The sequence below is a fragment of the Microcaecilia unicolor genome, chromosome 2 (genome assembly GCF_901765095.1).
Source record: "Microcaecilia unicolor chromosome 2, aMicUni1.1, whole genome shotgun sequence".
NCBI classification, from domain to species: Eukaryota; Metazoa; Chordata; class Amphibia; order Gymnophiona; family Siphonopidae; genus Microcaecilia; species Microcaecilia unicolor.
In genome coordinates this window covers 130,966,550-130,993,324 of record NC_044032.1, presented here as the reverse complement: position 1 = coordinate 130,993,324, position 26,775 = coordinate 130,966,550, and the positions used below count along the sequence as shown (strand labels likewise).

At 40.6% G+C, this 26,775-nt stretch overlaps 1 protein-coding gene across 1 annotated transcript in view; it reads right to left on the bottom strand.

Moving 5' to 3' along the window:
* Nucleotides 1-26,775, bottom strand: part of ZFYVE16 (zinc finger FYVE-type containing 16) — a 258,233-nt gene that overhangs the window by 154,477 nt on the left and 76,981 nt on the right. Inside the window, 2 exon segments of the mRNA XM_030193331.1 lie at nt 8,292-8,468; nt 11,465-11,561. Coding sequence (XP_030049191.1) covers nt 8,292-8,468; nt 11,465-11,561 — 274 coding nt within the window.

Genomic DNA, 26,775 nt, shown 5'->3' with positions numbered 1-26,775 from the left:
AATCAAAAAAACATCAATGAAACATTTCCAAAACAAAACTGAAGATTAAAAAATAGCCGTCAAAAGAAATTTGTTCTCAAAATCACCAACATATAAATTTGACACATCTGGAGCAACTGTGGCAACCATAAGCAGTGCCTTTTATTTGAAAAAAAATATTTGTCAACATAAAATTTTTTTTTCCCAAAACAAACATAATAAATCTACTATTTGGATGCCCAGTCTTCCAGCTTCCTGAGATCCTCCTACAATTTCACACAGTCCACGTGCGATTTAACAACTTTGAATAGTTTTGCATCATCTGAACTTCTGAACAGCTCACTCGTTGTTCCAATTTCCAGATCATTGATAAATCAGTTAACAAGCGCCGGTCCCAATCCACATCCTTGCAGCACTCCACTATTCACCTTCCTCCATTGACAGATAGATAGAAAACAGAGAGTATGATTAAATGTCCATCTGTTAACCAGTTCCCAATCCACAATGGAACACTGCCTCCTACCCCATGGCTTTTTTTCTCAAGAATCTCTGATGAACATCTTTTGTCAAAAGCTTTCTGAAAATCTAGATACACTACATCAACTGGTTGACCTTTACCCACATGTTTAGTCAAGCCTTTAAAGAAATGTAGCAGATTGGTGAAGCAAGACTTCTATTGGCTGAATTCATGTTAACATTGTCCCATTAAACATGTTTTTCTATATGTTCAGTAATTTTGTTTTTTATAATAGTTTCTATCATTTTGCCTGGCATTAACATCAGGCTTGTTGGTATGTAGTTTCCTGATCACCTCGGAGCCCTTTTCAAAAACTGGTTTTACATTGGCCACCTTCCAATCTACAGGTAGCGTGGATGATTTTAATGACAGTTACAGATTACCAATAGTATTTATTTATTTTCAAAATTTATATTACGCACTATCTTTGGTATTCTAGGCGGATTATTTCATCTATAATCCAAAACACTTAAAATAATACATACAAACCTTAAAATATCATAAACATTCTACACTGAAAATTTCAAAATATTAATTCATAAAAGTCAAGTAATCCAACTATAGGCCTGACAAAATAAAATAAAGATACTTGAGAGAAACTTTAAAATCTTTCAGATCTTTCAAAGAGCCGACATCCAATGGTAACTCATTCCACATTTTGGGTCCTGCTATATAAAACATAGATAATCTGTTCTCTTCCAGATATATCACATGAAAAGATGGTACATTCAATAGATAAGCAGCTGGTGAATGCAAAGAGCATCTGAGACGACTGATGCAAATGCAAAGTTGATGAAACAACCGGAGAAATTGTGTTAATCAAAACCTTAAACACTAATAACAGTATCTTGTAATGGATGCGGTATTCAACTGGCAACCAAAAAAACAGGGGTGATATGCTCATATCTAGAATGTCCAGAAATTAGTCTTGCAGTGGCATTCTGAACAATTTGCAGGGATTTCAAAACTCGTTTAGGAACGCCAAATTTTAACAGACTGTTACAATAAGAAAAATGGGGACAGATCACACTTTGCACAATCATTCTAAAATTGTCATCTCTCAAAAAATGCTTCAGGTGTCTCACCACCCTTATCTTGAAGAAAACTTTCTTCAAAATGCTGAGTCTATGACCATGTATGGATAAAAGTTAGATCTGCAATTTATTTTCTTTTTAGTTCTTTCATTACTGTGGGGTATATACCATCTGGTCCAGGTGATTTTCCACTCTTTAATTTGTCGATTTGGCTTACTACACCATCAGGTTCACCATTTTATTTTTAAGTTCTGCTATATCTTCACCCTTAAATACCATTTCTACGTCTTCCGTAAAGGTCAAAGCAAAGCATTCACATGGAGGCGTATTTTCAAAGCAGTTAGACATACAAAGTTACAAAGAACTTTGCAAGTCTAAGTGCTTTGAAAATACACCTCTTAGTCTCTCTGCTATGGCCTTATCTTCCCCGAGTGTTCCTTTAACTCCTTAATAATCTAATGGCCCAGTTGACTCCCACAAATGTGACCAGTGTCATAAAAAAAGTATGTGGAACTACTTGGCCTGATTTCCTTAAGCACTATTACTAATACCACCAAGCCCTAAAGCAGAGCTTCCCATTCTGTAGGTTGGGACCCCAAATGGGGTCACAACCTAGATGGACTTCCCATACATATATATCATTATTATGCACCCATAAAGGCTTTCTGCTTCTAATATGCCTGAACAAGTTTTAGTTATGAGATTTTGCCTCTCCTTTTCAAATCCTTCTTTAGCCTTCTTTATCAATGTCTCACATTTAACGTCAGTGCTTATGCTTCTTCCTGTTTTCTTCATTCAGACCCTTTCCCCACTTTTTGAAGATATTCTTATGGCTCTAATAGCCTCGTTCACATCACTGGTTAATGTTTTGCCTTCATACCACCTTTTTTGATTCATGGAATACAACCGATCTGGGCTTCTATGATGGTATTTTTAAACAAATGTCCATGCCTGATTTAAAATCCTAATCTTTGCAGCTGCTACTTTCAATGATTTTTAGAAATGATTTTCCTCATATTATCATAGCTGCCATTTCAAAAGTTAAATGCTGTTGCAGTAGATTTCCTTAGTGTCTTCACCCTGGTTCTTATCTCAAATTTGATCATGTTATGATCACTATTGCCAAGCAGTGCCAAAATATTTACCTCTCGCACCAAGTCTTGCATTCCACTAAGGATCAGATCTAAAATAGCTTCCCCTCTTGTTGGTTCCTGACCCAGATGCTCCATGAAGCAATCATTTATTTCTTCTAGGAACATTATACCTCCCTAGCATTTCCTGATGTGAGATTTGTCTAGACAATAACTGGAGTAATTGAAGTCAAATTCAATAACTAATTCAAAATCATCTAAAGTAGAAAAAAACAGAACAGCAAAAACAAACTATTTAAGATTTGATTATTTTTGTTGTTAACAAATTAACAAATTAACAAATTTGCTAGCTTACCTAATTTCTGCTCACATTTCATCATCTGTCTGTCCATTCTGACCTGGCAGGAAGTAGTATAGCCCTTCACACATGGACTTTCTATCCATAAGAATTCCATGTTACTATGCGTTTTCTGCTGAAGTTTTAGACTCAATTCCCTCTAACAATTTATTTATCTATTTATGATAGTTTATATACTGCATATTAGTCTTGACATAGGCAATACAGTGGTTTACAATTTTAAAAAGAGGCTCAAAGGAGAGAGGAAAGAGAATGAAAAAAAGGTAATGGGAAGGAAAGGGAGAGGAGCATAGAGCTAGGTAAGGGTGGAGGGAAAAGATTCTGAGAAAAGGTGAATTTTAAACGATTGAATGATAATGGCTGGTTGGTTTCTGAAATGGAGGGGGGAGGGTCATTCTAGAGTTTGGGTCCTACATATCAAAAGGTGGAATTGAGACTTTGAGATGAAGAACAGAGGGCAAGGGGCGGGTGAGTAAATTCTGATCGGCAGAGTGGAGACAGCAGAGCAGTGTAAGGAATAAGGGAGCTGGAATTTGTTGCCAGAGAATGTGGTAAAGGCAGTTAGCTTAGCAGGGTTTAAAAAGGGTCTGGACAGCTTCCTAAAGGAAAAGTCCATGGACCATTATTAAATTGACTTGGGAAAATCCACTGCTTATTTCTGGGATAAGAAGCATAAAATGTATTGAGCTTTTCTGGGATCTTGCCAGGTATTTGTGACCTGGATTGTCCACTGTTGAAAACAGGATGCTGGGCTTGATGGACCTTTGGTCTGTCCCAGTATGGCATGTACTTATGTACTTATGAGGTAAGAGGGGGAACATGGTTGACAGGATTTGTAGACAAGTAAACGTGACACGAGCAGTTACGGGAAGCCAAGTTCAAAACAGCTGGTGTAGTAGTTTAACAAAAGTTGACTGAATGAGTTTGAGACATTTGAAGAAGTAAAGGGGAAGACCAGAGAAAAGTGAATTGCAGTAGTCGAGGCATGACATATAACTCCACACCCCACCTTTTCAATCTGACCCACCCTATCATTGTGATATAACTTGTACCCAGGTAACACAGTGTCCCATTGGTTAATCTCCTTCCACTAGGTCTCTGAGATGCCTATTATATCTACATTTTAGTAATATGCACGTCAATTCTCCCATCTTATTCTTTAGGCTTCTAGCATTTTTATATAGACATTTCAAAATGTGTTTTTGCTTTATATCTAGAAGCTGCTTAGCAGTTGACAAGGATAATCTGCAATTCCCTTAAAGGCTGACTTACTTTTGTCTTTGTTGCAACTTCTCTATCTTCCTTGTTTTGAAAGTATCTTTCAATCTCACTCCGAACCATGCACTCCTGAGCAACTGTCAGCTATCCCTCAGATTCTAGTTTAAAAGCTGCTCTATCTCCTTTTTAAATGTTAGCCTGGTTCCATCCCATGGTGTAGCCCATCTTTTCTTACTAGGCTACACCCTCCTCAAAATGTTGCCCAGTTCCTAATAAATCTAAATCCCTCTTCCCTACAACATTGTCTCATCCATGTAATAAGACTCTGAAGCTAGGCCTGCCTTTTGGATCCTGTGCGTGGAATGGGAAGCATTTCTGAATATGCTATCCTGGAGGTTTTGGATTCAACAAAAATGGCCATCCTACCCCTTCCCTGCTCAGCAGAAGACGCTGAAGACACATCCTCAGTGCAAGAGAATATTTTATCCACTGGAGAGCAGGTCCTGGATTGCCACATTACAACCTGCCTTTCCAAGGTGATGCGCTCCTTTCAGGTGACCTTTCTCCTCTATGTCAGCACAGAGGTTGCCAGGCTGGAGGTAGACTTCCCTATAAATGTCCCTTTAGGTCTCCTCTATATAAATCTGCTATTCTAGATTTCAGGGATTATATTTGCTCCCTCTGGGCTTTTTTTTTTTTTTACAAAGCCATGCTAGCGATTCCCAACCGGCAAATAAGAGGAAACCATAGGAATTGAATGGGCTTCCTCTCATTTGCCACACCGAGAATCGCTATCGTGGCTTTGTAAAAGAGGCCCCGAGTGCTAGGAGCTCTTTACACAGGGTACACATATATGACCTCTCACAAACTAGGAGATAATCAAACATGTGACACTCAGTGCAAAATAGTAGATAGCCTCCATCTTGCTGCTGGACTGCTGTCTGCATCTTACTATCAGTGAGTTGCTAATTAAGTGGAGTAGAGTAACCTAATGGTTAGTGCAGTGGGCTGAGAACCAGGGAAACTGGATTCAATTCCTACTGCAATTGCTTGTGATCTAGGGCAAGTCACTTAAACCTCCACTACCCAAGGTACAAAAAATTAGATTGTGAGCCCACTAGAGACAAAGTACCTGAATATAAGTAAACCACCTTAGCTGTACCACAGAAATGTTTCACTCTAAGCTGCTAAGGGAATAGGAATATGTAAACTGAAGTTCCTTATGCTTACTAGTTATATGGTATGCTTTGCTGCTATTAGTTATTTATTGACTTGACAACTATTTTTAGATTTCCCTCAAATCCCTAAAAATTTTGTATTACTAACAGCTAATTATTGTTAGTGAAAATGTCCTAATTAAACATTCTCTTCTCCTAATTGGCTCAAAAGCCTATAAATCAAAATCATGCCTGGGGTAAGTGGGCGGGACAAACTCTAAACAGAGGCTTCCTTTGAGCACTAGCTGTGCTCTCAACTGACGTTATGGTAAATTGTAAAACTGCAAATTTAAATACTAAACTATACTCTAAAACCAGCTTTTAAATGAATAATTTATTCTTCCTTAACATATATATGCACATGATATATATCTATACCATGATCTGTTCACATATGTTATGTTACATGTATGTTACCATGTATGTATGCAACTTAACACATTACCATTTGTAATTCTGTTACCCGGAAATGGCAGCCGCCATTACGGCAAATGTAAGCCACATTGAGCCTGCAAATTGTTGGGAAAATGTGGGATACAAATGCTACAAATAAATAAATAAATAAATAAATAACTAAATGTCTAACAGAAACTTTATATGCTAAACTGCCTTTCCAAAAGGAGCAGAGTAACTAAAATAAGTTAATGGAATTACCTAGTTAACCCCAAGTCTACCTTTTCCCACGTTTGAATGCAATTTCCCTGCAGGTAATATACTCATCTTTGAAGTTTTCTTCCGCTTAACAAGTCCTTGCTCAGCACCTCTTCAGAACTAAAACAATGACCACAGTTTCAACTGAGGAGGGCTGTGACCCATTGAAACGGCGGATTTAAAAAAAAAAAAAAAAGCAAGAAGAAAAGATAATCTCTTATAGAAAAATGCAGTGCAGCATTAAACTTTCTTTTTATTTTCAAGCTTTATTACTCTGGAAGAGAGCTCTGTCATGTGACATCAACAGCAAATGTGCCTGCATTGCCCTGCTTGTCTACAGAGAAAATATTTTTCCCCTACTGGAAGAGATGCTTGTGTGTACATGAAACTGAGGCAGAAACTTAAACAATTGTAAGAGCAGCCACTTTTGGCTTCTTGGTCTTTGTTTTGGCACACAGGGTAGACCAAAAAATTAATTATGGAAAGATAGTGAAATAAGCCCAATAACACATTTCTGAGACAACAGCAGGGTCTGACCATGTAAGTGATCTGAACTCCAGCTACAACACGTGGAGGTGTATTTTCAAAGCACTTAGACTTACAAATTTCCATGGCAACCCACGGAACTTTGTAAGTCTAAGTACTTTGAAAATGAGCCCCACAGTGAAATATGCAGCACCCCTGCAGCCTCATTTTTGAACTTTAGAATATTTATGTTGGTATTTTTTATTGGCCCCTTTGAGATATTTCTTGCCCAGAGGAATGTAGCAGAAATCAAAGTCAAGATGAGCAATAGAACATCAGCAGAAAAGACAGACAACTTAAGTCTGCCTAGTCTTGAACAGAAAAAAAAATACGAATCTTAGTTCACTCCTTATTTATATCAAAATGAGCTAGAAAAAAAAAAGGAGAACCTCTTTTTCTAAACAGTTGAAAACATTACATTCATTTTTTCATATAAACTGGGCATTTAGTTTGGATCAGTTCACTGGTTCTCGGACTACTTCCTTGCCAAAAATCCAGATTGCACTGAACAAGATAACCAAAACTATGGGTGGTGACAAGTAGAAAGTGGTGTGGTAGTTTTCTGCAACGTATAAAGCAGTATTCTACAGTGAGGGCTGGGACTATATGCAAAAAAACAGGGACAGTCTAAATCTTCTTTAAAATATTTGTATGTGCAATGATCTAAGCATTCATTTCTCAGCTTTTAGTGTAGTTTTTTTTTTTTTTTTTACAAAAGTTACTTTTATGTTTTCTATTACAGAAACATAGCACAGATGAAAATCATGTTTGCTTCCCTGCACTCCTATATTTCACTCCATTCTCCTAAAAAAAAAAAAAGGCACAAGCTCCGTGGCTGGTACCATCAACCAAATATAGCCCTATAATACAGCAATGACTCACTCTCCTGCCCTAATGTAACATTTGTTTCCTAATTCACAGCTCCTTTCTAGACTGCAGACAGCAGCAACCCTTTCATTAAACCATCTTAGTAATGTAGCTCTCCGTCCCCCTACAAAAAAATCCAGCTTATCTGTACTCAAAGTATAAGACTGTGCAAAAATAAAATGGCCAATCTTGTGATTTAAATTCCCCCTCCCCCCTCTTTTTTTTTTTTTTTTTTTTTTTTTTTTACAGAAAACCTATAAAATTTACATTCAAAATGGTCTCTATTCTGCAAAATGTCTTGATGGGACAGTGTCAGTAACTTCTTTGCAATATAAGTCTTCAACCCCCAAAATAAAAATAAAAAGCCCACAATTCCATAGCATAGATTTGTAGCTACTGAAGGAAACATTCCTCTGTGCCGATTTTGTCAGTCACCATCTTGGGACTGCCCGATAGTGAAAGCCCACTTCTCCCACTGATACTCCTTGTGACCTTGGGCCAATTCACTTTACCCTCTAGGTATAACCTTTGAGTGCAAGTCTTCAACCTACATACTGTATCTGATAATTCATTTTGAGCTTGGATTTGGAAAGGCATTAAATTTAAAACCCAAATCCAAATGGCCACTTGGCAAGGCTTGAAAAGGGGATGTTCAGGAATCCTGACTACCAGTTTGGCAAAAGATCGTGGTGAGGGGCACAGTATGCTTCTTTACTGCCAAAGATTATACCCCCAAAAGGTCTTCAAATAAAACTATTCTCATAAACTTCTACATGTAAATTAGCCTTTCTAAACCCAAACGTAGACTATAACTAACAAATTTGCATGAATTACCTTCAACTCCTGGTGGTTTAAGTATTGAGACAGGCACCATAACAGTAGGCAGAGGAGAGTTAAGTGTGCCTGCCGCCTGGGCCTGATGCAAAGGTGGAATAGAAGAACAATATTCAGAGGGGGTATTGGGGTTTGGGCAAGGAGCAGTTGGGCTCATCATCCTTTCAAATGCCTGTGCTAAAGGAAGGAAAAGAAAAAAAAAATCATAGGTCTTCATCTCCCATGTGCTTCTATAGCTGTCTAAAACTAAAACTCACTTTATACAAGCAGATCCAGAAAGGGAAATTTACCTACATATATCATCACTCAAAAACTTAGGCTATACAAACAGTGGACGTGTTTTAATGGTATTTGTATTAACCAATACACTTCTCCTAAAAAAAAAAAAAAAGGAATGGCTCTAAAACTTACAGTTAATTATCATATAAGTTTCTGCACAGCTATGCACTGTTTCTACTGTGCTGATTTCTTTTATTGTAAACTGAGAAACTGCATGTTTTACTCTTCTGTACTGGTTGCACAACCAGAGCGCATACTGCTGCCCTCATGGGGCTATTTAATCTTGAGTTTTTATTTAATAGTGTAAGAAAGGTTAGAGCTTGCCTCCACATGGCATGTTTGTATGTTCACTCTGGGTTAACACAACTCACGTCTTTCTAAGGGGTTACATGGCCTTGTAAGAATTTAGCTTGATGGTGGCCCATACCTTAAGAGCAAAAACCACCATCATAAACAGCACGCTTCATTTAGTATATACTCTGAGGGGTACAGGCATTCAAAGCAGACCAGAAGCTCTTGCCTTAATATTTGTCTTATGCTGAACAGGACAAGGACAGCCATTTTGTCTTTCCACCTGTTTCTAGGTTATTGTGAATCATTTACCCAGTGGAATTTGGACAGACCATAAAATACCTTCCTTTGTTCTCACATGACCAAGAGTGATAAATAATTGGTTCATATGTGAAAAATACAACAGGACCTAACTGAAACATATTAGCTGGTAGATAATTATTGTACATGTATAAAAACACAATGGGGCTCCTTGGGAATGAGAAGGTAAAAAGGACACTTGGCCAGCATCAGGTTAAAACAGAGTGAAATTAGTTAAAGTTGATCAGAGTACACTGGGGAATGGGGGGGGGGGGGGGGGGGGGAAACAAATAAAAAAGGGGCCTGCCATGACTGACATCTGTCATTTGAGCTAAGGTGAGCCAGTTAAAAATTGCTCACATACTCTGAGATTTTCTGGGACTGTACAGTTAAAAGATATTTGGAGTGAGAGCATTTGTGAGAATGCCAAGATTTAAAACATTACCATGGAAGGATCTGTGCCTTCTACTTCAGTTTTAGGACACTGTTAAAATAAGTACATTACAAAATTTGAATATTGCCTTACTGGTAGCAAAGTGGTGCATCCTTGTACACCGGAAGGTGCAGTTACGTCCATCAACAAGTGACTGGAATAATCTGTATTGTACTTTGTGAAGGTGCTGCACTATTCTACAGGTAAACCATTGGATTTGGTCACTGCCTGGGAACCTCGGATGGATTAAGTGTACCTAGACTTAAGAACAGTATAGACCTCATAAGGACGGCATTAATATGCTCTTACTTTTTCAACACTACATGTTCCCAACACATGTGACTTGGGTAAAGAAAAATGTTCTATCGCTTACTTTTCATGTAAGTTGGGTATGTGTTAAGTAATGCCAGGTATTGCTATTTTTGTTGTATGGCACTTTGAGTTATTTTTAACAAAATTAGGATGAATGTTTTTTAAAGTACATGGCCTGCTGTTTTTACACAAACCTAAGGAATGAGCATGGCACAATGTTAACCTTTCTTTATAGCACAGATTGATGCTTTGGAATACTGATAGCTTGTTCTCAAAGAAGTAAAATACAGCAGATGTTTGTTTATATGTGGAAAAACAACTAAAATCACCAAGTACAATCTTTTTCAAAGGACTTGCTTCCTAAGATCAAGAAAGGCTTTTGAGCACTCAGCATAGGACTTGGCCAAAAATTTGCTTTTGAAAGCTGGGAACAAATCTACTTACAAACTCTCCCTCTCCAAACTAAAATCCTTATTGGAAGGGTGCCTTTAACTTTGATATGTCTGACAGAAGAGAAAATAACTTTGAAAATAGTTTTGAATTATTGCTATTTAATTATTGCCATTGCAAACACAATAAATGAACAGTTTGGTTTTGTGAGCTGTATCAAGTCAGGAACTTTCATACCATGCCAACAAATATGCTCCTTCCCCTATACTTAGTACCCTTCTTACATCTCCCCCTTCACTACAAAAATCTAATCTTCTTTCAAAGCCGGGTTGCATTCCAGCTTTTTCACCATTTAAACTGTACTTATCAATGGCATCCTATCAGGAAATATTTTGGATTTTAGCATGACCCTGGCACTAGATTCCCATTTTCATAGCAACCAATATAAGAAAAACAAACTAGGGGGGGAGGGATGGGTTCAAAAGGCTTCTTGCGTTTTAAAATGGATTTCTTTTGATCCGTTAGGTTGTTTGGTTGGTGTATAGACAATATGCTGGTATAGATATGTGGGGCACAATCTTTCAAGGTGCATTGGCTCTGGACATTTTCATTGCTTACTCCTATCCCTTCTAACGCTATTTTCACTGCATTTTGGCTGAACATGTGTCATCATAGCCACTGTGCTTCGCTCATTCCTCTCATGGGCAGTGAGCACTCTATTCTGTTTTCAACTTCATGATCTAAGAGTCTCAGCATCCAACAGCTGAAGGTTTTAGAGCTCGGATGCGGCAGATTAAAATAAATGTAAGACTCTTAGAAGTGCAAAATGAAACCACTTTATTTTTCTGATCCTGCACATCACAAACTTGGAAGACTGTATAGGATCTACAATTTGCTGTTGTTTGACAATACAGATTTTCTTTACCAATGCCAATGTAACTTCCCTCTCCAAATCCTCTCTCATAAACAACTAGCATTCCAGAAGTTCATCCCTCTAATAGGGCTGTATCAGATATTCATCTAGCATCCCCTTCTTGTTACACTGTTTCCCCGAAGAAGCTTTTTGAGTTACTACATGTTGCATTTTGGTTTTGTTTTCCAAGGTTTACTCCTTGCAACAGTTATTTACATCAACATATTACGAAAAGTAATTTGCAAGTTCATATACCTTTATTAATGGAGTCATAGCATACAATGCAAACTCTTGCCTCCTTTTCCATGTATTGTAGCTTGCACTTTCGATTGCAACAGGCAGTACAGAAAACCTATATAAAGAGAAAAGCTAGGTCAGAATTTGTTCCTTTTAAAGCAGGTGACCAATGTCATAAAAAAAGTATGTGGAACTATTCGGCCTGATTTCCTTAAGAACTAACACTATTTAGCATTTAACATTTCTATAGCGCTACAAGGCGTACTAAGAATACCACCAAGACCTAAAGCACAGCTTCCCATACTGTAGGTTGGGACCCCAAATGGGGTCACAACCTAGATGGGTCATCTATAGGTATATCATTATTATGCATCTCCACAGGGTCACACAATTTTATTTAGCCTCAATCATGGGGTCAGAGGCACAAAAAGATTGAAAGCAATCTTTGTTAAATGCTAGAATGTGTTATAAAGTGTATAAAGTATACGAAAGGTGTTCCGATAGGTTGGTGAAATACAGGGAAGTTGGAGAAACTATTAATTTATTAGGATTTATTTACCACCTTTTTGAAAGAATTCACTCAAGGCGGTGCATGGTAAGAATAATTCAAATATAAGCAGCAGATAATTACAGCAGTAAAAATATTCAAATAACAATACAAAGTATGGCATAGTATACTACTTCTATAACGTTATGCCAAGTGGTGCTCAAATGTTGTTCTCCCAGCGTGTGCCTGCCCTAATACATAGACTTAATTTAAATGGACCTCAATGCATCTACCCTTGGTATTTCACCCTTAAAGTGAACAGTGCCCTTTCATTACCAAAGAATGCCAAAGTTATCAATGGAGCTAGGTTTATCACTGGTCCTTTATCTTTTTCTTATCCAGACAGGTAGTTCAGATACCAATGTAAAAAACTCATAATCAGAGAAAAACCATTGGTTTTCCCACTATCAGTCTCTGTGCAAATAAACACTCACCGTGAGAACAAAACACGTTAATCATTGTGAACTCTGACCAGAAGGGTAAAGCAGGGAAGCCAAAAGGGTAAAGCAGGGAAGCTTAAACAAGCAGGCAGAAGTGCTCCAACAGCACAGCAAGACAGAAGTGCTCCTATCAGCACCAAACACTAACCTGGACCTTTGGCGTTTGCAAAGGCAAAGCAGAAAGTTTCCAGGTGGCTAATAAGCCCATCAGCAGCTGAGGCTCAGCTGCAGCAATCTCAAGGCAGCTAAGGGTTAGGCTAGCTGCCAAACTTCCAAGCAAGACTGGAGGGCTAAAATATCTGGACCGGACTGAAAAGAGAGTCTGGAAAGTCTATGGCAGCCACCGGTTGGCGGAAGAGCACAAACCAAGAAAATATCGTGACACAACCTCAACATCTGCTGAGTTGTGACCTGCTGGCTGACTTGAACCTGAGTGGTGCGTGCAACTAGTATCCACCTTCGGCACAGGGAGAAAGGCACGCATGTCCAGCAAGACTCCAATGAACTCCAATTGCTGAACCGGGAGCAGAGGGGACTTGGGGTAGTTTAAAACAAACTCTAGTTGCTCTAGCACCCGAATAGTTCTCCACATGAACTCCTGAGAACTGTCCTTCGACGTGCTCTTCACCAGCCAATCGTCCAGGTAGGGAAACACATGGACTCCCCAGTCTGTGTAGCGATGCTGTGACTACCACTAGATATTTTGTGAAAACCCTGAGAACTGACGCGAGTCCAAATGGCAACACAAGGTACTGAAAGTGATGTGTTCCCACCTAAAATCTGAGATACATCCTGTGGTCTGGAAGTATTGGGGTTTGCATGTAGGCACCCTTTAAGTACAGAAAGCATAGTCTACAGAGCATAGCCAAGCCTGAATCACTGGGAGAAGGGTACCCAGAGAAACCTTCCTGAACTTTTCTTTGACTAAGGATTTGTTTGGGGCCCTTAGGTCTAGGATGGGACACATCCCCTGTCTTCTTTGGACAAGAAAGTACCTGGAATAAAAATCCCTTCTCTTCTTCCCCTGGTGGGATGGGTTCAACCGCATTGGCCTTTCAAAAGGGTGGAGAGTTCCTCTGCAAGTACATTCTTGTGCTGATAGCAGAAGCAAAAAGCTCTTGGAGAGCAATTTGGTGGTCTTTGACACCAATGTAGAATGTAAGCAAAACAGACTATTTGAAGAACCCATTGGTAGGAGGTTACAAGGGGATCACCTTTCTTGAAAAAAAAAAACCCTCAGCCTCTCCCCCACTGGTAGGTCATCTGGAATGGTCACTGTTACGGCGGTTATGCTCTGCTGGAACCAGTCAAAAACGTCTCCCGTTGTGACTGGCGAACCGGCTGGGCCTTAGGCACAGGCTGTTGACAAGAGCAAGTGCATGGATTTGGAGTCTGCTGGGAAGGTGGGGAAGAGGAATGCACCTATGCCTCTGTGAGTAGTAGAGACCTCTCTTCGATTTGACAGAAAACCTCCTGGATGATGAGGGTGCAGAAGGAATCCAGTGGGAGAAAGCATCGATGGTATCAGTGTGATTCTTGGTGAGGTCCATGACCTCCTCCACCTTCTCTGCAAAAAGATTATCCTCCCAGCAAGTGGAATCCACCAACCTCAGCTGGACCACTGGGTCCAAGTCAGAGACACACAGCCATGAGAGTCTGGGCAGAAATCCTGGCTGCCACATCAAAAGTATCATAAGCGCCCCTGGCCATGAATTTACGACATGCCTTCTGCTGTTTGGCCAGCTGGCGAAGAGATTCGGCCTGCTCCAGTGGAAGAGAATCCATTAATCAGTCATACTGTGCATCAGGTTCTGCAAGTAGGGGCTCATGTAGAGATGATGACTGTATATGAGAGATGAGCATTGAGGCCCGATACATCTTCTGCCCAAAAGGGTCCACAGTTCGAGCTTCTCTGCTTGGGGGCGCTGAAGCAAAGTCTCTGGAACTTCTGGCTCACTTGAGCATAGATTCCACTACCAAGGAATGATGAAGCAACTGCGGCGTGTCAAACCTAGGGGAACTCTGGATCCGATACATGGTATCAATTTTCTTGGGAAGGACAGGGACCAACAGAGGGGACTCCCAGTTCTTCACCTGAACATCACGCAAGATCTTCTGAAGCGGGACAGTAACAGCCTCTCTAGGAGGAGAGTCGTAGTCGAGGACCTTGAACATCTCAACCTTGGGCTCATTCTCCATCTCCAAATGAGCTGGAATGGCAGCCGCCATTTCCTTCACAAAAGCTGGGAAGCAGAGGCTCTCAGGAGGAGACTTTTGTCTTTTCTCTAGTGGGGAGGGATCTGAAGGGAAACCATAGGACTCCTCCTCCAAGAAGTACCTTAGATCTTCTTCAGATGCCCATGAGCACTCCACGTCGGTGTCAGCAAAGAATGCCTCATGTGAGGGCTGACACTGAGCCTCCTTCGAGCATGAGGAACTTGGTGTCCTTACCTGGAATGGCATTTATATGCAGGCTCCAACCTCAACTCCGGCAAAGCTTCCTCCATCGAAAAGGTAACTTAAAACTGGGAAAAATGAACTAAAACTGTAAGGGAAGGAGTAAAAACAATCCCAAAAAAAGGAAAAAACAAAGCAGGGCAAAAAAATATCTGCAAGGAAGGCAAGAATAGCTCAAAAAGAAAGAAACACTACACACCAGATGCTGTGAAGAGTCGTGAGCAACACGTTCTCTCCTCACCATGGATGAAGAGAGAGAGATCAATGGTCCCATGCTCTCACGGTGAGTGGGAAAGCACTTGCGCATGCACAGTGGGAGTGCTGTAGAAAGCTCTTAAAAGCATAGCACACTGTAAAAGTGTTCCGTACCGGGCAATGTGGATGACATCAACCACATGTGAGAATAATATGGCCTGCTTATCTTTGGAGAAATATATTTATGATCAGCAACTGGTAAGTAGTGTAGAGCTAGCCAGTAAGACTGGTAAGCAATAAATTATAGACCGGTGAGTCTGACATCGGTGCCGGGCAAAATGGTAGAGACTATCGCAGCCCTATGCCACGGAGGTTATCTTTTCTCCCATTCGCCCCGCCCAGTCGGCCGCGGTGGCGGCGTCGGACTACTACTTTCGCCCGCCTGCAGCTTCCAACCTCTCTACCTACCTCAGTCTCACAGCTTCTCATCCTTTGAAGTTCACTCCATCCGTCTATTCCACCCACTGCCACTCAGAGTTGCAGTCATTTACCGCCCCCCTGATAAATCCCTCCCATCCTTCCTTACCGACTTCGATGCCTGGCTCTCCGTCTTTCTTGAGCCCTCATCCCCATCCCTCATTCTCAGTGACTTCAACATCCACACTGATAACCCTTCCGATTCATATGTTTCTCAGTTCCTCACTCTTACCTCCTCCTTCAACCTCCAACTGAGCCCCACCACCCCTACTCACAAATCTGGCCACTGTCTTGATCTTGTCCTCTCTTCTACTTGCTCACCCTCCACTTTCTGCGTTTCACCTCTTCCTCTCTCCGACCACCACCTTATCACATTCACACTTCAGCACCCTCCCCCTCAATCTCGCCCAACACTAACTACTACGTCCAGAAATCTCCAGGCTGTTGACCCCTCCACCTTATCCTCTACTATCTCTGATCTCCTCCCTTCCATCTAGTCCTCCACATCCGTTGACAAAGCTGTCTCCACTTACAATGCCACTCTTTCCTCTGCTCTAGACACCCTTGCACCATCCACCTCCCGGCCCACAAGACTTACCAATCCCCAGCCCTGGCTGACCCGCTGCACCCGATACCTTCGCTCCTGCGCCCGTTCGGCTGAACGCCTCTGGAGGAAATCTCGCACCCTTACTGATTTCATTCACTTCAAATTCATGCTATCCTCCTTCCAATCCTCCCTATTCCTCGCTAAGCAGGACTATTATATCCAATTGACCAATTCCCTCAGCTCTAACCCTCGTCGTCTATTCGCCACCCTCAACTCCCTCCTCAAAGTACCTTCTGCTCCCACCCCCCCTTCACTCTCTCCTCAATCTCTGGCCCACTACTTCCGTGACAAGGTCCAGAAGATCAACCTCGAATTCACCACTACTCCCTCTCCTCCTCTTCAGCCTATATCTCACTCTCTCATCCAACCTACCCAGGCCTCCTTCTCCTCCTTTCCTGCTATCACCGAAGAGGAAATCGCCCATCTCCTCTCCTCCTCGAAAGCCACCACTTGTTCCTCTGACCCCATCCCCACTAACCTACTCAACACCATCACTCCTACCATCACCCCCACCATCTGTCATATCCTTAACCTCTCTCTCTCCACTGCATCTGTCCCGGACACCTTCAAGCATGCTGTGGTCACTCCACTCCTCAAAAAACCATCACTTGACCCTACCTGTCCCTCCAACTACCGCCCCATTTCCCTCCTACCCTTCCTCTCCAAGATACTTGAACGCGCCATTCACAGCCCCTGTATTGATTTTCTCTCCTCTCATGCCATCCTCGATCCACTTCAATCAGGCTTTCGCCCCCTACACTCAACAGAAACGGCACTATCTAAAGTCTGCAATGACCTATTCCTCGCCAAATCCAAAGGTCACTACTCCATCCTCATCCTCCTCGACCTCTCCGCCGCTTTTGACACTGTCAATCACAACCTACTTCTTGACACACTGTCCTCCCTTGGGTTCCAGGGCTCTGTCCTCTCCTGGTTCTCCTCTTATCTCTCCCATCGTACCTTCAGAGTACACTCTCATGGTTCGTCCTCCTCCCCTATCCCGCTCTCTGTTGGAGTTCCTCAGGGATCTGTCCTTGGGCCCCTTCTTTTTTCAATCTACACCTCTTCCTTAGGCTCCCTGATTTCTTCTCATGGTTTCCACTATCATCTTTATGCCGACGACACCCAGCTTTATCTCTCCACACCAGAAATCACTGCGGATACCCAGGCCAAAGTATCGGCCTGCTTATCCGACATTGCTGCCTGGATGTCCAACCGCCACCTGAAACTGAATATGTCTAAGACTGAACTTATTGTTTTCCCACCCAAACCCACTTCCCCTCTCCCTTCACTCTCTATCTCAGTTGATAACACCCTCATCGTCCCCGTCTCATCTGCCCGCAACCTCGGTGTCATCTTCGACTCCTCCCTCTCCTTTTCTGCGCACATCCAGCAGATAGCCAAGACCTGTCGCTTCTTCCTTTATAACATTAGCAAAATTCGCCCCTTCCTCTCCGAGCACACCACCCGAACTCTCATCCACTCTCTCATTACCTCTCGCCTTGACTACTGCAACCTACTCCTGACCGGCCTCCCACGTAGTCATCTATCCCCCCTTCAGTCCATCCAGAACTCTGCCGCACGTCTTATCTTCCGCCTTAACCGATATACTCATATCACCCCTCTCCTCAAGTCACTTCACTGGCTCCCAATCGGATACCGCATACAGTTCAAGCTTCTCTTACTCACCTACAAATGCACTTGATCTGCGGCCCCTCCGTACCTCTCTACCCTCATCTCCCCTTATGTCCCTACCCGTAACCTCCGCTCTCAAGACAAATCCCTCCTTTCAGTACCCTTCTCCACCACCTCCAACTCCAGGCTCCGCCCCTTCTGTCTCGCCTCACCCCATGCCTGGAACAAACTCCCTGAGCCCATACGCCGTGCCCCCTCCCTACCCATCTTCAAATCAATGCTCAAAGCCCACTTCTTCAATGTCGCCTTCGGCACCTAATCACTACACCTCTTCTCAGGAAAACTTATCTACCCCAACTTGACATTTCGTCCTTTAGATTGTAAGCTCTTCCGAGCAGGGACCGTCCTTAATTGTTGATTTGTACAGCGCTGCGTAACCCTAGTAGCGCTCTAGAAATGTTAAGTAGTAGTAGTAGTAACAAAATTACAGAGCATATTCAAAAGCATGGCTTAATGAGACAAAGTCAACATGAATTTAGTGAAGGGAAATCTTGCCTCACCAATCTACTACATTTCTTTGAAGGGGGGTGAACAAACATGTGGATAAGGTTGAGTCGGTTCATATTATGTATCTGGATTTTCAGAAGGCGTTTGACAAAGTACCTCATGAAAGACTTCAGAGGAAATTGGAGAATCATAGGATAGGAGGTAGTGTTCTATTGTGGACTAAAAACTAGTTAAAAGGTAGAAAACAGAGAGTAGGGTTAAATTGGTCAGTATTCTCAATGGAGAAGGGTAGTTAGTGGGGTTCCCCAGGGGTCTGTGCTGGGACAGCTGCTTTTTAATATATGTATAAATGACCTAGAGATGGGAGTAACTAGTGAGGTAATTAAATTTGCTGATGACACAAAGTTATTCAAAGTTGTTAAATTGCAGGAGGATTGTGAAAAATTACAAGAGGACCTTACGAGACTGGGTGTCTAACTGGCAGATGACGTTTAATGTGAACAAGTGCAAAGTGATGCATGTTGAAAAGAGGAACCCGAATTATAGCTATGTCATGCAAGGTTCCACATTAGGAGTCATGGACCAAGAAAAGGATTTAGGTGTTGTCGTTGATGATACGTTGAAACCTGCTCAGTGTGCTGCTGCGGCTAAGAAAGCAAATAGAATGTTAGGTATTATTAGGAAAGGAATGGAAAACAAAAATGAGGAAGTTAAAATGCCTTTGTATCGCTCCATGGTGCGACTGCACCTTGAATACTGTGTTCAATTCTGGTCGCCGCATCTCAAAAAAGGTATAGTGGAATTAGAAAAGGTGCAGAGAAGGGCGACGAAAACGATAAAGCGGATGGGACGACTTACCTATGAGAAAAGGCTAAAGCGGCTAGGGCTCTTCAGCTTGGAGAAAAGGCGGCTGAGGGGAGATATGATAGAGGTCTATAAAATAATGAGTGGAGTTGAACCGGTAGATGAGAAGCGTCTGTTTACGCTTTCCTAAATACTACGACTAGGGGGCATGCGATGAAGCTACAATGTAGTAAATTTAAAACGAATCGGAGAAAAATTTTCTTCACTCAACGTGTAATTAAACTCAAATTCGTTGCCAAAGAATTTGGTAAACGTGATTAGCTTTGCGGAGTTTAAAAAGGTTTGGACAGCATCCTAAAGGAAACGTCCATAGACCATTATTAAATGGACTTGGGGAAAATCCACTATTTCTGGGATAAGCAGGTATTTGTGACCTGGATTGGCCACTGTTGGAAACAGGATACTGAGCTTGATGGACCTTTGGTCTTTCCCAGTATGGCAATACTTATCTACTTATGCACTTATGTATGTACTTATAAATCACTGGCTGCCAATCCTTCAACCAGTCAAGCAGCATTATTATTTTTAAGCTGCAATGTGAACTCTTTTACCAGCACTCCAAAACACGTTTTATTATAATTATGGTTCATGGATGGAATTCAGTGAACTACTGTGGGAACATCCTCCATTGATAAATACAGATGAAATCATCTTAACATGTGAAAGTGAAAGTAGACCACAACTGGCTCTTTTTCAGAGGAATGAACAGCACCCACTATATCAAAGTTACTTTTATAGATATGAAAAGAAATACAACTCAAATAGAAAAGCATGGAGATAGCCCTGTGCTGCATTTCACAGGATTTTAGGATTGGAGCATCCCAGCAGATTAGCAGATATAAAAAGAAATAAATCAGCTACTAAAAACTGCCTGAAACACATCTGTTTTTAATAACATCTTGAATGAAGAAAGAGAAGTCTCTATATGCAAAAGTATGGGCAAGTTGTTCCAGAGAGTAGGTCCCACCAAATTAAACATCATTTTCCAAAACATCTGGAATGATATTAATTGAAACAAAAAAACAGTCAATAAAGATTGTTGAGTGGAGCATAAAGCTCGCAATATAGGGCCGCAACCAAATTAAACATCATTTTCCAAAATATCTGGAATGATATTAATTGAAACAAAGGAACAGTCAATAAAGATTGTTGACTGGAGCATAAAGCTTGCAATATAGGGCCGCAAATGAAGTAGTAACAAACAGGGGAATCCTGTATGAAGGGTCTTAACTATCAACAGTAGCACTTTGTATTTTATATGCTATTCTAATGGCAGCAAGTGTTCGATTTTTAACAATGGAGTCACATGATCGTATTTCACGGCATGAAAAAGTAATTTCATCGCTACATTCTGTATCATTTGCAGTCATTTGATCTCTCTCTAACAGATGCCTCGAAAAAGAACATTATAATAGTATATGCGTTGACTAGCAAGAGCATGAATTACAACACATAGTGCTTTCTTATCAAGTGACTGCTGGACTGTGGGTATCTGAGGTAGCAAAAAAAGAAAAAAATCAGGCTTTGACAACAGATGAAATATAGTCCCTAAAGGAGAGGATGGAATCTAGCAGCACACCTAGAACCCTGATGGTATTACTGGGCTGTAAAGACACCTTGTCAAAATTTAGAATAGATAGCGGAGATAATAAGTGAGATTTACTAAAACTTTGGAAGCGCATTTTCTGTAAACTAAGGACTAATTTATCCTATATGACCCTCATCAGACAGTGGCAAGTTGATTTCCTCCAACTTGAGCGAACAGGGGGTTCAAACCAAAAGATAGTTTCCTTATGCATAACTTCTCAGTTTTGGAAGGGTTCATATTAAGTTTATAAAACTTTAATAGGAAGCAATCTGTCAACCACTATTTTTTTTTCAACATCTCCTTTCTGGCCTACAAGGCAGATCATTTGAACGTCATCTGCATAAATAATTGGAGTCAAATCATTTCAGATCAGCCATTCTAAAAGGTTGAACATATGAAAATATTAAAAATAGGGGATAAAAATGACCCCCGAGGAACACCACATTGAAGCAACCACAAAAAGGATATTAACTTTCCATTCTCCAGAATGGCTGGAACCAACACAGCCATTTTTCAGCACAGAAACACCTTCATCAAGGCAATACTTTGGGGCTCATTTTCAAAGAGTTAGACTAACAAAGTTCCATAGGTTACTATGGTGTTCATTTTCGAAAGCAAAAAACATCCAAAATGTGCCATAAAACAGCATTTGGACGAATTTCTTCTCAAAATGTCCAAATCAGTATTTTGGAAATCTATTTTGCAGACCTTTATCTATGCAGTTTATCTACAGTATGTCCAAATCACAAGGGGGCACATGTCAGGGGCAAGCTTAGGGTGGGCTTTGGGTGTTTCTAAGATTGGATGTTTTACAGCCATAATGGAACAAAACAAAAATGTCTAGACCTGTTTTGAGAATGAATAAGACACAAAAAGGTACCCTAAATGACCAGATGACCACTGGAGGTAATCAGAGATGACCCCCCTCCCCACTTACTCCCACAGTGGTCACTCCCACCCCTGAAAGATGTGATTAAAAATAAGAATAGCCATACTGGGTCAAACCAATGGTCCATCTAGCCCAGTATACCAGCTTTCAGCAGTGGCCAATCCAGGTCACAAGTACCTGGCAAAAACCTAATTAGTAGCACCATTCCATACTACCAATATCAGTGCAAGCAGTGGCTTTCCTCATGTCCATCTCAATAACAGACTATGGACTTTTCCTCCAGGAACTTGTCCAAACCTTTTTAAACCCAGATTCCCCAGAAAACAGTTCCAGAGCATAACTATTCTTTCAGTAAAAAAATATTTCCTCCTATTTCTTTTAAAAGTATTTTCATGCAATTTCATTGATTGTCCCCTGGTCTTTGTACTTTTTGCATGAGTGAAAAATCGATTCACCTCCACCCACTCCACACCACTCAGGATTTTGTAGATCTCAATCATATCCCACCTCAGCTGTCTCTTTTCCAAGCTGAAGAGCCCTAACCTCTTTACCCTTTCCTCATACAGGTGCAGTTCCATCCCCTTTACCATTCTGGCGCTTTTCTTTGAACCATGTCTAATTCTGCTATATCTTTCTTGAGATACAGTGACCAGAACTGAACACAATACTTAAGGTGAGGTCACACCATGGAGCAATACAGAGGCATTATCATATTTTTGGTCATATTTTGCATTCCTCTCCTAATAATTCCTATCATCTTGTTTGCTTTTTTGGTCGCTGCCCCACACTGGGCAGAAGATTTCAGTGTATTGTATACAACACCTAGGTCTTTTTCTTGAATGCTGACTCCTAAAGTGGACCCTAGCATCAGATAACTATGATTCAGATTATTCTACCCAATGTGCATCACTGTATTTGTCTACATTAAATTTCATCTGCCATTTGGACGCCCAGTCTTCCAGTTTCCTAAGGTTTTCTTGCAATGTTCCACAATCCGCATGCGTTTTGATGACTTTGAATACTTTTGTGTCATCTGCAAATTTAATCACCTCACTGTTCTGATTTCCAGATCATTTATAAATATGTTAAATAGCACCAGTACCTGCGGCACTCCACTATTCACCCTCCTCCATTCAGAAAAATGGCCATTTAACCCTACCCTCTAATTTCTGATAGTAGGGTTCTTAATTTACAATAGGATATTACCTCCTATCCTGTGACTCCTTAATTTTCTCAGGAATCTCTCATAAGGTACTTTTTGTCAAAAGCTTTCGGAAAATCTAGATACACTACATCAACTGGCTCACTTACCAGCCTCTATGACAGCTTCAGATGTTATAGCCAGGTCTATTAGAGCAGCAAGCAGGTCCCTGGAGTGGTGTAGTAGATAGTGAGGTGCACTATAGAGAGAAGGACACAAGCCCATATCCCACACTACCTGTTACACTCACAGTGGAAAGTGTGAGCCTTCCCACACTCCCAAAACCTACTGTACCCACATGTAGGTGACCCTTTCACCCAAAAGGGCTACTGTAATAGTGTACAGTTGGGTACAGTAGGTTTTTGGTAGGTTTTGGAAGGCTCAGCATAGAGTATAAGGGAGCAATGGTGAGATTTGTACCTGGGAGCTTTTATATGAAGTCCACTGCAGTATCCCCTAGGGTGCCCCATTGCTCTCCTGCGCTGTCTGAATGGCCAGTCTACTAGGAATGCTGGCTCTTCCTACATCCCAATGATTTGATTATCTACTTTTTTCACTTGGACCTTTTTTTTTTTTTTTTTTCGAAAATGGTCCAAAAAGAAACACACAGAGCATGAAAACATCTTGCATGTGGCCATTTTCGAGGGAAAAAAAAGATAGACATTTTGCTGTTTCAAAAATGGCTATATTTGCTATTCAGATTTGGGACATTTAACACTAAACGTCCAAAGTTCGAATTGGATGTTATATCGAAAATGCCCCTCCACGTAACTTTGTAAGTCTAAGTGCTTTGAAAATACACTTCCACGGCTCAGTTTATACAGAATGGGTTTCTTTTAATAATAATAAAAAGTATGTCTCAGTGACAGTTACAATGCCTGAAAAGTTTCACAAAACATAGTTGTGTCTCTCAAATATAACATATGTTTTAGAGGTAATTTTTGTTGTAATAAATAGTTTTAATATTTACAACATATCCCTGGCTTCTTTTATCCCCTACTCTTTCTTTTTCCTAGGTTCTAAAGGGGTGATTTTATCAATAGAACTCTCTTAATACAACATTCCATAATCAACCATGTCGATTACCTACTAAGATATCTGGCTACATAGTAAGTCAGTTATTCATTTATACAATTAGGTGTTGTCATAGCCTTACATCTCTATGGTTTACAAACTATCCCTAGTTACTAAATATGAAAACCAATCCATCAAAACCTCAAACATAACATGATCAAACCAAGATGCTCAGAAATGGAGATAACCTTGAAATGCAGATATGATTTGACAGATTCAGTACAAAAATTACTTTCTAAAAATAGGTGCAGATACATGAATTAGAATATCAATTGGGGGAGGGGGGAAGCCCCTAAATCTCAGGGGGAAAAAAAAATCAGCTAGTCTACCAGCCTACAATCCTCTTATATAATTGAGGCCATCAGCCCCAGAGATCAATTCACCTAGATTTTGAAGATGATAGCAAATGAACTCTTGGGGCCTGGTATACCAATTTAAAAAAAAAAAAAAAAAAAACTACTCCTATTTGACTGGCCATGTTATCTTTCTTCCCAATCTTCCCTCTCTTATCTCTATGGCTAACATGTTCATCTGCCTACAACCTCCCTCCCCACTTCCCTACAAACATCTGAAACACTGCTAAACTATACTGTCTCTTTCTCAATCATTATCAAGTGTCTTTGCCGTAAACGATGGCAGTACCAATCGCTCTTTCAATTTCTTGAGTTTCAAAAATGTCAGTCTGGATTCAGACCTAGTTACAAAATGGAGACGGTCCTCCTTATCCTTACTAAATGATCTTCACAGATATCAAGACAGAGGATTTGCTTTGGTGTTAAGTACTGCTAGATTTCTCAGCAATTTTTGACACCGTGCACCACAATATCATGCTACTAGAACTGGCAAAAACAAGTATCAGTGGCACAGTTCATATCCTATCAGATAAACAAAGTCTATACTGTTTGGAGGAACTTCTTCACCTCCATGGGCGCTGACCTGTGAGTTACCACAAAGAACAATACTGTTTAATGTCTACTTCAAGTCTCTAGCCAAGCTGATTTGGTCTGTTAACACTCAGTTCTACAATTATACTGATGAGCGCAGCTACTCACACCAACTGAAGCAGACTTACCTACTGCCCTGAATAAAATGACTACCTGTTTAACAGCAATTCAAGAACTGGCTAACAACAAACTTGCTTGAACCCAAGTAAAATGGAGCTCCTGTGGGTCCCTAACACAAGTGGTCACATACCTAACATGAAAATCTCTTTTGAAAGATATAAACTCCCCCTTAAATCACAAGTCAGGAATCTTGGAGTACAGCAAGATTCAATACTTACACTGATCCCAAAATCCAAGCAACCTTTCTTGAGTTGCTTATATCATCTGCAACAATTAGATTGCCTCTCTTCATACATCAAGAAGGCAAGTCTTGTCACAGTGGTTCATGCCATGATAACATCAAGGCTGGATTACTATAAAGCACTCTGCATTGGTCTGACTACAAAGGGTTTGCAACAGTTTCAATTGATTTAGACTGTGCAGCAAGACTGATAAAAGGTTATAAGCAAAGTGATCACATCACACCATTTCTGTAAAAACTCCACTAGCTACCAGTACAATATAGAGCTAAATTTAAAATTCTACGCCTGATCTTCAAAGCCCTTAACAGAAATAGGCTAGAGTACCTGACGAACAGGATCTCTCTCGACACACCTCCAAAGTTGCTAAGGTTCCCAAGATATGTATCCCTAACTACATCCTCTCCAAAAGGCATCACAAGATGTGACACCTACCAACAAGCCTCTAGAGTAGCCCCCCCCCCCCCAACACTCTGGAATGCACTCCCTGAATGCTTCACTCAATGCCAGACTCTTTCTACTTCAGGAAGCAGGAGAAAGCTTGGCTCTTTTCCTAAACTTTTAATGGAAAAAGCAATTAATTTGCTAGTCTCTCTCTCTCATACACACAAACACAAGGACCAACACCCCCTGGACATACTTACCTACTCCTACCCTAGATGAGAGCATATTCTTGCACATTTCTGACTTCACATGCAACTTTCTTTAAAGTAGTCCCCTTATTTTGTTTAACTCCTGTTACTCTATCTTATCTGTCTATATGTTCTACCTCTGCTTACAACCTATACTGTCAATTTAGATGTTTGACTGTGTATTGCGTTGACACTGTAAGTAGAATACTATGCTGTAATATCGAAGCCAGTGCTCACGAATTCAAAGTGGCTCTGAAGATCCATCTCTTCAGTGAGGCCTTCAGTGGTGACGTAGCTTGTGGAAGGAAGCATTCGGGTAGACAATCTCTATACTGTCTTTTCCCCCCTCTCTATACCCCTTCTCCATTTTCCTGCTCATATACTTTCCTGTCTGATAATCTTGTGTTCCTTTCTATCTCATGAAATGTGAATTGTGAGTACTTTGTTTCTCATGTAAGAAAGGCAGTATATAAAATATAATAAACATATGTACTGTTATCTGAATATTTTTTCTGCTGAAATTGTCTGTTGGATGAATTTCTTAAAAAGCACAGTAGATAAATCCAAATAAATCAGTCATTCAGCTCTGATGCTCAAAGATATGGTTCTGGAAGACCTACTTTGAAAAATGACAAGTTACATACACCACATAAAAAACCTTTTACATCATTTTACTATTCATATTACTCTTTATTTCTTGGATGTAAAATAGTTAATGAATTCTTCAATGTGCGCAGTTGAGGACAAATAGAACAGAGTCCACATTTCTAATGTCCACAAAACAGACTTCTAGTTTGGTAAGCTAAATGGACATAGCTTCTCTTTAAGGTTTCATCCTCTTATAAATGTTGTTTCTCTTAATCTCAGAAATAATTATGTAATATTTTGTATCACTACTTACACTACCATGTTT